We start from the raw sequence: 14,151 nt of genomic DNA on the forward strand, positions 1-14,151 counted from the left end.
GCGGTGTCGATGTCTTTCATCACCAGCGTGACAGCAGTTACTCACTTCGGCGGCTCACTGGTAAAAAGATGATTATCCAGACTTCCTCAGTTTTGCAGGGTCTCTCTACTCCATAGGGGGGCTGATACCAGACGCGTTTCGGGGATTTACGAAAATGACCCCTTCCTCAGTGGTTCTGAGGAAGGGGTCATTTTCGTAAATCCCCGAAACGCGTCTGGTATCAGCCCCCCTATGGAGTAGAGAGACCCTGCAAAACTGAGGAAGTCTGGATAATCATCTTTTTACCAGTGAGCCGCCGAAGTGAGTAACTGCTGTCACGCTGGTGATGAAAGACATCGACACCGCGTGCAACAAACAAACTCCACTGGCGCTTAAAAATTCAAATCTGGACACCAGCTCGTGAGACCGGAATCAAGACAGGTATGCCGAGTCGCGAGTACAACATCCAGCTCTAAAAGACCCTCGGGTAAGCCTCTCCAGATTCTCGCCAAGCGATCGCATTATTAAAGCAAATACAGCGGGACGCCGCTGTGCGTATGAACAGCCGGAACACTGTATAACATTTAATTTACAGGCTGCATGCGCTACTGATTACTGCCAGCATTGGCAAGCAAGGACTTTCTGCAAAGTATATAAATAATATACCAACTTTATGGGACTCTGTACCAAGCAACAAGTGAGTTCACATAGTGATCGATCACTCGTACACTAAGTTTTCATTGGGATCCATGAAATTAACCATAGTATCCTATTTAATAGATTTTATTTATATTTTATCCCTTTTATTTTATGTTCCTGATCTTGCTGGTTGGAATGCACAATCTGTGTATCCCTCTTTCTCTTTTCTTTCTTCCTATTACGGCACGGCAGACAGAACCCACACCAGGTGAATTTATTCCCTTTTCTTACACCCTCAGAACGTATTGAGCTATGCACCAATTTGGTCCGCAGGCTCCGTGCCTTTCTAAAGATCACACTTGGTTGATCCGGAATATCTTTCCCTAATACTGGATCGTTCTTTAGGGTTGACCAATTCTTTTTTATCCCAATAATCCCGGCATGCACATAAAATTGTGTAAAGAAGGAAAAGCGGAAATCTTTTTTTATTTTTAGTGAATCTCCCTCTTTTTCACTTTCTCTTTCTATTTCCTTCCTACATTTTACTAGGTCCTTTCTATAATATCCCTTTTCCACAAACCACTCACTGATAGCCTCACTCTGCGTCTTAAAATCTTCTTCCTTTAAACAATTACGGTGAACCCTTTTTAATTGCCCCTTTGGTATATTTTTAAGCCAGGGAGTATAATGACAGCTAGAGGTGTCTATATAACCGTTGACATCGGTCTCCTTAAAGAATGTTTTAGTCTTCAGGTGGTCATCCTCTACAAAAATAGTTAGGTCGAAGAAATTGATAGTATTTTTACTGACTGTACATGTAAAGAAGAGGTTCCACTGATTTACATTCAGATCACCTATGAAGTCCAGAAGACCCTGTCTCTCTCCCCTCCAAACAATTAAACAGTCATGAATAAACCTCTTCCAAACAATAAGCTCGCCAAAAGCTGTTACTTTATTCAGGACAGGGCCGATGTTCTCTTTTTCCCAAACCCCCATAAAAATATTAGCGAAACTAGGGGCGAATTTCGCCCCCATCGCCGTCCCAGTGCGCTGGAAATAGTAATAGTTCTTATACCAAAAATAATTGTGACAGAGGCAAAAGTCCAAACAGTCGAGGATAAACCTCTCCTGTTCTTCTGTCATCAACGGGTCCTGTCTCATCTCTTCTTCTATTGCCCTAAGGCCCAAGTCCTTAGGGATCACGGTGTATAGGGATGTTACATCAACTGTGGCTAGCCACATGTCAGCAGGGCAAACACCAAACCCTTTAATTAGATCCAAGACGCTACCTGAATCCTTCAGGTAAGAGGGTATCAGTGGAACATACTTTTGAAGAAAGTAGTCTACATATTCTCCTAGTCTACTTGTGAGGGAATTTATCCCAGACACAATCGGTCTGCCAGGGGGGTTGGTCAGACTTTTGTCTATTTTGGGTAAAAAGTATATTACCGCCGTCACTGGGAACTTATTATTGAAATATTCAAACTCTTTTTTATTTATAATTTTATCTGTAAAACCTCTAGTCAAGAGTAGCTCAGGTTTCCCTTTAAACTCAATTGTTGGGTTCTGTCTCCCCATCTGACAGCAACCTGAGCATTTATGCCTCATATTTCTCTACATCCATGACAACTACTCCCCCCCCCACCCTCCCTTGTCTGCTGGCTTTATGCCAATTTTGTGATTGTCATTTAGATTCTTGGGTGCATTTCTCTGTTCCTGTGTCAGGTTCTGCCTCCTTCGTTTCGTGCCTATTGCTCCTATTTCCTTCAAAACTCCTCTTCTAAAGGTAGATCTTTCTTTCAAATGTGTGTGGACAATCTTACAATTTTCCTCACTATTTCTCAAAGGGGCTTGATTGGATAAACAGTATTTAGCAATATAAAATTTTCGTATAAACTTATGTACATCCAGAAAGGCCTTAAAATTTGTTAACCCTCAAAGTGGGTGCAAACTTAAGGCCTTTCCCCAAAACCTCTCTTTCAGGGTCTGACAAAACATAAGAGCTCAAATTGAAAATCCCCATTAGGTCCCCCTGCTTTTTTGGGGGTTTGGGCTGGTGCTTCCTCTCCCCTCGTTTTCCTCTACATGGTTTCTTTTTAGTGGAGTTGTCTGTTTTTCTGTCTCGGTCCTCTGTACCCCCTTTATTCCTTGGTGAGGAAAATGTTGGGCATCTGTAGCCACATTCTTCTGCATCTCAGAAGGTCCTCTCCCCTCCCTGTTATCCGATTGCTCACTACTTGGCATCAGTTTCACAATGTTTACAAACGCACCTGTATATGTGAACAGTACCCACTTTTTTTTTTTAAACTCGTTTTATTGAAAAAGAGTAACAAGGCACTTACACGGTACAGACAAACGCATACAGAATATGTTGCATGCAGCATACAGTGACAGGTACATCAATTATATCTGGCATAGGTACAACAGAACACATCATTCCGCACTAAACTTGTCATATAGGACCTGCATACATTCCTGATAAATAGTACAATCCATGAGACTCAGGAGAAACGCATATCATTCCCAGCGCAACATTTCAAGAATCCACAGAGACTGCAGAACCAGGCGAGGTAGTCAGGTTAGAATCACACCACAGACCCCACACTTTTTGAAATTTCTCAGGACATTTTCTGTTCACATAAAGTACTTTTTCATACGGTATGATCTGGTTGACAAGTTTCTTCCATATGCCTACTGTAGGGTATTCCTCTGCCATCCACTTAATGGCAATCACTTTGCGGGCCATAAAAAGGGATTCGCTCAGAAGTATTTTATTATAGTGAGTCCACCCATCATTATCCAAAATACCCAGCAGACAAACCTTGGGACACAGAGGTATAGGGCCCATTCCTAGGGATGATAAGATTGCAAGCACATCACGCCAGTATGATCTGATGTGTCCGCACTCCCACATCATATGCCAGAAGTCGGCATTGCTATGAGCACACCTAAGGCAATCCGGCTGGGACATTCTCCCCATCTTATGCAGCCTGGTAGGAGTCAAGTAACTGCGGTGCAGCATAAACAATTGGATGAGCCTATTAGTTAACCGAGGGTGACACATGAATCACAGCCTCCAGTGCATCCACCCATTCTTCTGCAGTAAGGTGGGGAATGTTCCCTTTCCATCTAGTCTCAGCCAGTATGGGCTGTGAGGCCATCCGCAACCCCAGCAGGTATGTATACAGAGCTGAGATTATGCCCTTTGGTCCCTGTGATTTAATGACTCCGATCAAAGGATAGGAGGAAATGGCCCTGTTCCGGTCCCTAAATTGCTCGCGCAAGGCATGTCTGATCTGCAGATATCTAAAGAATTGAGTACGCTCCAACCCAAATTTCTCCTGAACCTGGGAGAAGAAATAGAGAATGCCATCCTTATACAAGTCCCTTAGCGCAGTTATACCTGCAGACACCCAAGTGTGAGTGCCTTCTATAGACTGCAAGTGCGGGAATAATGAATTATCCCATAAGGGGATATCATCCGGCCAGTCCTGGTATTGACGCAATTTGGCATCTCTCCAGACCTGCTGTGCCAACTTGTGGATCTGCAACAGTTTCCCAGATACAGACTCAGCCCCCTCCAGCACCGGCCATAGACTCGACTGTCCCAAATACTGTTGTAAGTAAAATTCCATGTTCAACAGAGGCTTTCCATCCACCCAGTTAGCCAAAAATCTCAACTGGCCTGCAAGAAAGTATAAATGGAAGTCTGGCAGCGCTGCACCACCCCGCAAATTAGAGCGCTGCAAAGTGTTCAAGGCAAGTTTATGTCTAGCCCTGCCCCAAACGAACTGACCCATTAGTGAGTGAAGACGGTCAAAGAAACTACGCGGTATTGGAGTACAAGCATGTTCCAATAGGTATAGCCCCTTAGGTAAAAGGATCATCTTTATCAAATTGATTCTTCCCATGATCGATATAGGAAGTGTTCTCCAAATTTTAAATTTACCAGAAAAGACATGTTCCAGCGGGGCAATATTTTTAGTGTAGGCCTCCCTCGGCTCTCTAGTAATATAAACCCCCAAATATTTAAAATGATCCACTATCTTGAGGTTATGACAGACATCAGGCCAGTCAGAGTTCCACAAAGGCATTAGTGCTGACTTGGACCAATTAATGAGTAGCCCTGAATACTTCCCAAACACTTCTATAATAGTGATCGCCCGTGGTAGAGAGATGTCCAGTCTATCAAGAAATAGAATGAGGTCATCCGCATAGAGGCCTACTCTGTCTTCCCTCCCACCCATACTAACTCCAGAATATATTAGATCTTGCCGGATCCACTGCATGAACCTAGGCCCAAAGCCGAACCTCCCCATGACCCTCATCAAAAACGGCCACTCCAGTGAGTCAAAGGCCTTAGCCGTATCCAACGAGGCCAGGGCCCAATGTCTATCATGATGGACACCAATTTGGGCTATAACTTGGGTCCTACGAATATTACCAGAGGTCGAGCGTCCAGGCATAAACCCCGTCTGATCACTGTGTATAATACTAGTAATTATTTTGTTCAACCTATTGGCGAAGATCTTTGCCAGAATCTTGTAATCTAGGTTTAACAAAGAAATTGACCGATAGGATGCACAATCTAAAGGGTCCTTGTCCGGCTTCAGTAGTACCACTATGGTTGCTTCGTAAAGGGAGTCCGGTAATCTGCCCTCTCGCCAGGCTTCCTGAAACATCACCTTAAGCTGAGGCACTAACTTATCTGCATACTTGGAGTATATTTCTAGAGGCAGGCCATCCGGACCAGGAGCCTTCCCATTCGCCAGATCACCAATAGCCTCCTGAATCTCTTCTACAGTGATATCTTCCTCTAACCTATCGCGATCTGCCATTGATAAACTCGGGTGCTCCACTTCATTCAGATACTGCTCTAGGTCTACCTCCGTATATTCCACCCTGGTGAGATATAAGCTCTGGTAAAAATCAGCGAAGCATGCTAAAATATCTGGCACAGAATCCCTAATCTCCCCGTCCGAGGTGCGTATCCTCAAAACTGGCGGAGCTGAGGAATTCTTATGGATAATATGCGCCAGTACTCGCCCTGCCTTGTCCCCCATCTCAAAAGCCTGCTGTTTGTAAAAGAACACTTTGCGGTTGCTTTTTTCCTTTAGGTGAACCAAATACATCCTGCCTTTCCGCATCCAATCCTGCCGATTTGCGTCAGATGGGTCTAACGCAAACCTTGCCTCCGCCTCCCTAACACATGCATTGAGAGAATCCTCCTTCTTCCTAGTGTCCCTTTTAATAAAGGAGATGGATGACTTAAGACACCCCCTAAGATAAGCCTTCAGCGTATCCCACAACAGCAGAGGGTTAGTGTCTGCGTCCTGCACCTCCAGAAACACCTGCAATTGATCAGGGATCCTATCTTGTTCTTTCAGGAGGGTAAGCCAAAATGGGTGTATTCTCGTCCTGGCGCTGGGGCTACATCCCTGTGTTGAATTGAACCTCGCTATCAAAGGCACATGGTCCGAAACACTCTGAGGGCCATGCGTAATATCTGCCAGCTCAAGGTATATTTCAGGGGAACCAAACATGTAGTCAATTCTAGACATTGCTCCTGAAGAGGGAGTAAAACAGGAGTACTCAGTAGAGTCTGGGTGCTTTTCCCTCCACAAATCCAACCATCCCATCTCCCCGATCCACGCCGCTAATAAGCTGGGCGGACTAGAAACCGGGGGTGCAGGATTAGCATGGAAACGATCCATCTGTGGGTTCATAGTCATATTCAAATCCCCTATGCACAGCAACCTAGCATGCGGATACTGGGCTGCAAACGTGGCTGCAGTTTGAAGGACTGACATATTGGCAGGGGGGGGACAGTAAATGTTAAGAATCACAAACGGGACATTATTCACATGTGCATGCACAAATATAAACCCGCCATCCGGGTCCGTCTCAACTGCGTGCGGTTCCCATCTAATGGAGCGGTTAATTACTAGCGACACTCCCTTAGAGTGAGAACTGCCAAACGAGTGGCCAGACCACTGTACCCATGGTTTCTGTAACCTCCCCGCAGTTTCGGCTGTGAGATGGGTCTCCTGCAGGCTAAGTATGTGCGGGTTATATCTGCGGACATGAGCAAAGACAGATATTCTTTTACCCGGATCTCCCAGTCCCCTCACATTCCATGACATCAACACTATGGCAGCCATTTGACCCACAACATTGATCTATGCACAAAGCCATTCTCCCTCCGTCTCCCCCACTCTCTGCAATCCCCCATCTTCCCCAGTACATATACGCTGCTGTCTGCATGCATTGCTATACCATACAGTGCCAAAACATAATACAAACATTGAAATCTGAACCAGTTATGCTGTGAAACAACATAAAGACATATATCACATCGCCAAAAATCAGGCAAAAATGTCTCAGTGGCTATATAGTCAAGGACCAGCATATCACTAGATGTAAAAAGAATATGCCGGTATCCGACCAGCTCCCTTAGCACGATGCACGTCGTGCCTGCAGCAATTCTTCAGTGTACAATACAAACGGCAAAACTCACGCCAAGTCCAGAGCAGCAAACAGGGGTCCGGTGCAAGTGAAAAAACGCCGCGCTGGATATCGCCACCAACGCGGATCAACCGCCCGGGTCCGGACAAAAATGAGAGCCAGATTGCTGGCACATTAATATACTTCATGGAGGTGGCGGCAATCTCTGCGATTTTCTTGCGGCCCACTCATCCGCTTCTCTGGGATCCGTGAAGAAATGAGATCTCTCTCCATCCACCACTCTCAGCCTGGTGGGATAGGCCATGGAATACGGTAAGTTCATGTCCCTGAGTCTCTTTTTGACGACCACAAAAGTCGCCCGTTTCTTCTGAAGCTCGGCGGAGAAATCAGGGAACAAGGACACCTTGGCGTTTTCATGCATGACGGTCTGCATCTTTCTTGCTTGGGTGAGGATTATGTCGCGGTCCTTCCAGTTTAAGATGCGGGCTAGGAGCGGCCTGGGCGGTGCCCCCGGTGGTGGCGGTCGGGCCGGGACCCTATGGGCCCGCTCCACTGCATACGCCATAGAGAAAGACACCTCAGGGAAAGTCGACCTGAACCAGGCCTCCAGGAAAGCCGCAGGATCTCACCCCTCTGTTCTTTCAGGTAGGCCCAGAATACGCACGTTATTTCTCCTGGCCCTGTTCTCCAAATCATCACATTTCTGTTGCCATAAGGATACTGAACCTTCTAGGGCCTGTATTTTAGCAGGAATGGGGCGAGTAAGGTCCTCCAGCTCAGAGATCCTCTCCTCCGTCCCCCGCACCCTTTCTCTGAGTTGTTGCACATCATGTCTCAGGAGGCCGACATCCACACGTACCTCCTCTATCTTGGTGGTAAGGGACGTTTGGCAGGCCAGTATCGCTGTCATCAGCTGCTCATGAGCCTCCTTCAGGGAGAGATCAGCCGCCTCCGGTTCCTCAGCAGCTGCCTGTTGTGCCGCTTGGCCACGGGTGTGCTGCGTGCGTGGTGAGCCGGCTGCCGCGGCGCCATTATGGTGTTCTTGGCGCGCGAACTCTTTCAGCCGGTCAGCGGCCGCTTGGGCTTTGCTGGGCCCCATCTCCAGTAGCTATGAGGGAGCAGTCGACCGTATGTCTCTGGATCAGGTTGAATGGCTGCAATGGCACTCAGGATGGCTCAGGATTAAGGTCGGGAGCTGGAGCTCAGATTAAGTGCGACCGTCCATGCCGGCTGCTAGCCACGCCCCCCGAACAGTACCCACTTCGCAATTGGAACTCGCAACACACCATAAAAAGGCAACGTCGGTCACCTTTCCTGATCCTCCATAAGCATAAGGTGGTCCTTCACCCTGTGCAGTCCTTGCTGCCGAAGGTGGTGTCGGAATTCCATCTAAATGAGGAGATTATTCTCCCTTCATTTTGTCCGGGACCGTCTCATCCTCGGGAACAGTTGCATCTTTCCGGCGGACGGATTCCCTGTTCGTGATTCCAGAGGGCCTGAGACGAGGGCTGGCGGCGTTGAAGTCTTCCATTTGCCGATGGATTTGTTTAGCCATTGTGGAAGCATACCGCGTTAATGGCCAGGTCCTACCCTTCTGGGTGACAGCTCATTTGGCTCAGGCAGTGGGGGCCTCTTGAGTGGTGCAGCATGGGGCTTCAGCCCTTCAGGTGTGCAAGGCAGCTACCTGGTCGTCTTTGCATACTTTTTCCAACTTTTATAGGGTGCACACCTTTGCGACTTCTGACGCTTCTCTGGGGCGTAGAGTTTTGCAGACGGCGGTTCTCTGATTGACGGGAGGGTTGTTTGTTATGCCCACCCTTGGGGACTGATCTGTATTGTTCCAATTCTCAAGGCTGTGTCCACCAATGAGACGGATGAGAAAACTACATTTTTGTACTTACCGTAAAATCTGTTTCTCTTCCGTTCATTGGGGGACACAGCTCCCACCCATTCTTTTGTTCAGGGGCCTTTTCGGGCCTGTGTGGTTCTGGGTTTGTACATAGTGCGATTTAACTGATTTAGCTTAGTCCCTGTAGGAAGGGTATAGCTGAAGGGGAGGAGCTTACACTTTGTGTGCTTAGTGTCCGCCTCCTAGCGGCAACAGCTCTACCCCAATGGTCAAGCCTGTGTCCTCCAATGAACGGAAGAGAAACAGTTTTTAAGGTAAGTACAAAAATCTAGTTTAATGCCAAATTTTAAATATGTGTATATTAGAAAATTGTATGATTTCCTATTATATAAACAAAAAATGTCAAAAAATAAATAAAATTAATGTTGTTAAGAACCACTGATCATGGCATTGTGATATTTGATTTACAAACTGGAACAATTTCATCCAGGGTGAAAAACTGATTGATCTTAATGCTGACGTTACGGGGAAAGAAGAAAAGATGGTAAAGAGGGGACATTATCAACATAATGAAGAAAAAAATCCTAAAGAGAGCATTTCAGGTGGGTACCACTAAATACAAAGGACCACATTAATTGCTCTTCTTGGAAAATTGCTGAGGCATAAAGTTGGATAGTGGACGTGAAAACATAATGAATACGAATGGACATGAACATACATGCCAGCCAGTGTAAATGCAAAAACTGCAACAAACTTCAGGGTATGTTCACATGGCTAAAATCCGCAGCAGAGAAACCAGTAGGAGAATTGGCAGCTGGAAACAGGCTGTTTTTGGTGCCAGATTTGTAATTTCGTGGCAGTTTTTGAATAGTTTTGAGATTTAGGTTTCTCTGCTTCCCCATTGACTTCTATGAAGTCCACTATGTCAAATCTGCTGCTTAGAAGTAACTTGTCACTTCTCAAGCATTTTTTTAAATCGGCTACTGAGAAAAACTCCACCATTTGTGCAAAGTGTACACATGGTTGAGTTTTTTTTTTTTACATTGAAGTGAGTCGGAAACTGTTGATGGAGTTCTGAACATGGCTTCAGCAGTGGAAATGCCCTTTTTCCACTGCTGAAACAGGGGCAGGTATTAGCCGTGTAATCATACCCATACTCTGTGTATCACACTCATTGAGGCGCAACAAAAGGGTACAACTACACTGCGACATGTGTTGCAGCAATGTCGAGTGACATTTTTTGTTATGATAGTCAATGGTGTCCCACTACGACACAATGACCTCTATGTAGTCTAAGGTTGGCACTGGAAGTAGTCTTGTAACTCGGCTCACTATCATCCCTCCCTCTGACCTGCCTTCCCCTCCCTCCATTCCTCCATGTTCTTCTTATAAATCTTTGTTCTAATATACTTGAGAATCAGAACTACATTCAGATACGTGTCCTACCAAATTTATATAACTGAGCAGGGCACAGTTCATGGCCTGATGGATTTACTATAATTTACACCAAAAAGTGGTGTAAATTACAGTGTAAATCTGCACCTGCTCAGCCCGAAGTTGCTCCTCTTAATAAATCACCAAATAACAAAAATTCGGATACTAATATCTGATGAACAGAGGCATTTTAAATGCTAAATCACAATAACCAATATCAAGTACAGTTGCAAGAAAAAGTATGTGAACCCTTTGGAATGATATAGATTTCTGCACAAATTGGTCATAGATGAAGATCAGATCACATTTTAAGTCGCAACAATAGACAATCACAGTCTGCTTAAACTAATAACAACACAAAGAATTAAATGTTACCATGTTTTTTTTGGGGGTTTTTTCAAACAATTTTTATTCAATTTTCAGAATAACACATCAAGAAGCATATGGATAATTTTGACAAGTACAGTTGTCATGAATGCACAAAAAAATACACAAGATATCCATTTAACATATTCAAGTGTTAGTTGCGTTAAATCCCTCGACCCCTACCCTCCCCCCACCCTTAGACCCCTTATTCCATCTGGTTACAGCTAGCCTTCCTTATTCTGGTTTATTTAATGACATCTTTTCAACATTTCAGATCCCTATTCAACCTTTAAATTCCCTAATGTTCCTTTTAAGTCCCTAATCAAGTACCATTCTGTAAATTTGAAATTATTCATAAGCATGTGTACTTCCTCTGCCGACAGATACTTGGAAATATAAATATTCCACTTTTCTAAAAAAACTGAGGATTTATAGTTTTTATGCCCTTCTGCCTCAAGTTGATCCATCAAAAGAAAGTGTCTCATTTGATTTTAAAATTCTGCTTCGGACGGTATTTGGGGAGACAACCAGTTGCGCAACAAGCACTTTAGAGCCACTAGCAACGCTCCATCCACTAACCCAGGGAACTTAAGATTTTCTGGAAAAACATGGATTAGAAGTACTCCCGGATCACAGGGCAGAACCAACTTCCAGGTGTCTTTAACCCACAACAAGACCCATTTGCAGAATAATTGGACCTTTAGGCATAACCAAATACAATGATCAAGAATAGCCTTTGGAGCGTCACATTTAGGACATGCGGTCAGTCTGTCCTTATAATCACTTGAGCCCGGGATGTTAAAGGCGTATATAGCTCTGTGGATTAATTTTAACTGCGTCTCCCTCCATCCCTCACACGCAACCGCCTTCCTAATTCGTTTCAGTCCATTCATAATTTTATCATTCCAGTCCTCCTCTTCACCTAATAACGCCTTCCACCCCCTACATAATTGGCCAAACGTTTTATCATTCTCTCTATCTCTCAAATACTTATATATTTCTGACAGAGTCACCCTACTTCCAGTCTGTCCAAGCAAGATATCAAATCTATTTGCTGTATATTCCCGGCTAACGTCTCTCAATCTGCTTTTGCTAAAGTGAATGAGCTGATAATACTGAAGTTCATGACCCTTTGGGATCCCAAATTTCTCCTGAAATTCCTGAAAAGTCAGATACCTTGCCTCCTTGTCGTGAAGAGTATGTCTAAACATCCTCACACCCTTATCTTTCCAGATATTAAATAATTTATTTTGGCTACCTGTTACGAAATCATGATGATTCCAGAGTGGCATAAACTTAGACGCTAGAAAGGACAGGTTATACAACTTCCTCACCTCCTTCCAAGTAATTATTGTGTCCCTCACTGTCACTGCCGATTTAATACTTACTGGTAGGGAAGCCAATTTAGTGTGCAAGAGCGCCCCTAAATCCCAACCCTGGACTAATTCCCCTTCAAGTTTAGTGTTAGAGTAATGGGAAGTCTGTGCCAACCAGTCCCTGCAATGTCTAAATAGCTTTATTTAGAAATAGCTTTATTTAGTTCCTCCAGTTGACTATCCAGGATTTTAATAAGTTAGTTACAGGTACCTGAATCTTAGAATCCTCCTCATACAGTTTTTGATAATATTTCCTGAAGATCTCCAGGACTTCAACTGGGTCACTATGTTTTATTCCTTGGTCATCCGAAACTGCGGGAATATAAATGGGACCCCTTGGGGCTCTAGATAATCTAGCTAGAAGTCTCCCAGACTTATTCCCATATGTAAATAATTTAGATTCCTTTTTAGTTCTATACATATTTTCCCATCTACTATACCACAGCTCGTAATTTTTTTTAGCCATTACCCAATCTAGTTTGTGTTGTTCAGAGGGGTTAATGAGAAAAGTCGAATATTTCTCTCTCAGAGAGTCTGTGATCTCACTCAATTTTCTGGGAGTTTTTGCTTTTAGATTGTGGACATAGGAAATAAATCTACCTCTCAACACCGCTTTTTCCGTATCCCATAATAGTATGGGGTTGTCTGTATGCTGTGCATTGTCTGCTGTAAATTCTATGTGCCATTCCTTTAACATATCTATAGAATTCTCATTTTCCCACAGGAAAGATGGAAATCGCCATATAAAATCCGAACCTTTACAGATTTGATCCCTCAAATCTAATTGGATCGGTGCATGGTCAGAAATAACTAAATCTAATATTTTTGAGTTGCTGACTCTTCCAAGTAACCTGGCAGAAATCAGAAAATAATCAATTCTAGACCATGACTTATTAGGCGCAGAATAGAACGTATATTCTCGACCTTCAGGATTTCGAATTCTCCAGGGGTCAATAAGGCCATTATCCTGCGCTAAGTTTTCCAATGCTTTAAGGCCCCTTTCACACGAGCGAGTTTTCCGTGCAGGTGCAATGCGTGACGTGAACGCATAGCACCCGCACTGAATCCTGACCCATTCATTTCAATGGGTCTGTGTACATGAGCGTTGTTTTTCACGCATCAGTTCTGCGTTGCGTGAAAATCGCAGCATGTTCTATATTCTGCGTTTTTCACGCAGCCCTGGCCCAATAGAAGTGAATGGGGCTGCGTGAAAAACGCATTTCATCCGCAAGCAAGTGCGGGTGCGATGCGTTTTTCATTGATGGTTGCTAGGAGATGTTGTTTGTAAACCTTCCATTTTTTATCACGCGCGTGAAAAACGCATCAAACGCATTGCATCCGCGCGGAAAAAACTGAACGACTGAACGCAATCGCAGACAAAACTGACTGAACTTGCTTGCAAAATAGTGCGAGTTTCACTGAACGCACCCTGAGCGCATCCGGACCTAATCCGTCACACTCGTGTGAAAGGGGCCTTACTCTTCTTGTTCTCCCTTGTTTTTGACTTTTCTCAGTTTTCCTATCTTCACCCTCATTCATGACTGTATTCATATCTCCCCCTATTATGACATTGTGTTTCTGGGACATTCCAATGGAAGAACTAAGCGAGTTAAAGAACTGAGCATTTTCACCATTAGGGGCATATACGTTAATCAAACATGCTTCCTCACCTGAGGATTCTATAATCGCTATTTGCCATCTCCCCTCTCCATCTGACGTATGCTGCACAATCTTACAATTCAAGGATTTATGACCCCAATACTTTTCCCACCCACATCTTTTTCATGCGTACAAATTCCATTTCTTCAAGGTGGGTTTCTTGCAGCATAGCAATATCCACTTTACAGCGTTTTAGATGCTTCTGGACCATATTGCGTTTTTCAGGGGATCGAAGCCCCTTTACATTCCAAGAGACTAATCGCATGATCTAATTGTCGCATGTTCTAGATGTGGATGCGAAGATATAGCATATAACCAGATGGAAATAACCTTACCCCCCTCCCCTTCCCAACTCCCCCTCCCCTCCCTACATAACAGTGACTT

At 44.4% G+C, this 14,151-nt stretch overlaps 1 protein-coding gene across 1 annotated transcript in view; it reads left to right on the top strand.

Moving 5' to 3' along the window:
• Nucleotides 1–14,151, top strand: part of LOC122940056 (gastrula zinc finger protein XlCGF26.1-like) — a 33,588-nt gene that overhangs the window by 11,225 nt on the left and 8,212 nt on the right. Inside the window, exon 6 of the mRNA XM_044296375.1 lies at nucleotides 9,423–9,534. Coding sequence (XP_044152310.1) covers nucleotides 9,423–9,534 — 112 coding nt within the window. The remainder of the gene's footprint in view (nucleotides 1–9,422; nucleotides 9,535–14,151) is intronic.

This window comes from Bufo gargarizans, chromosome 6 (assembly GCF_014858855.1).
Source record: "Bufo gargarizans isolate SCDJY-AF-19 chromosome 6, ASM1485885v1, whole genome shotgun sequence".
NCBI classification, from domain to species: domain Eukaryota; kingdom Metazoa; phylum Chordata; class Amphibia; order Anura; family Bufonidae; genus Bufo; species Bufo gargarizans.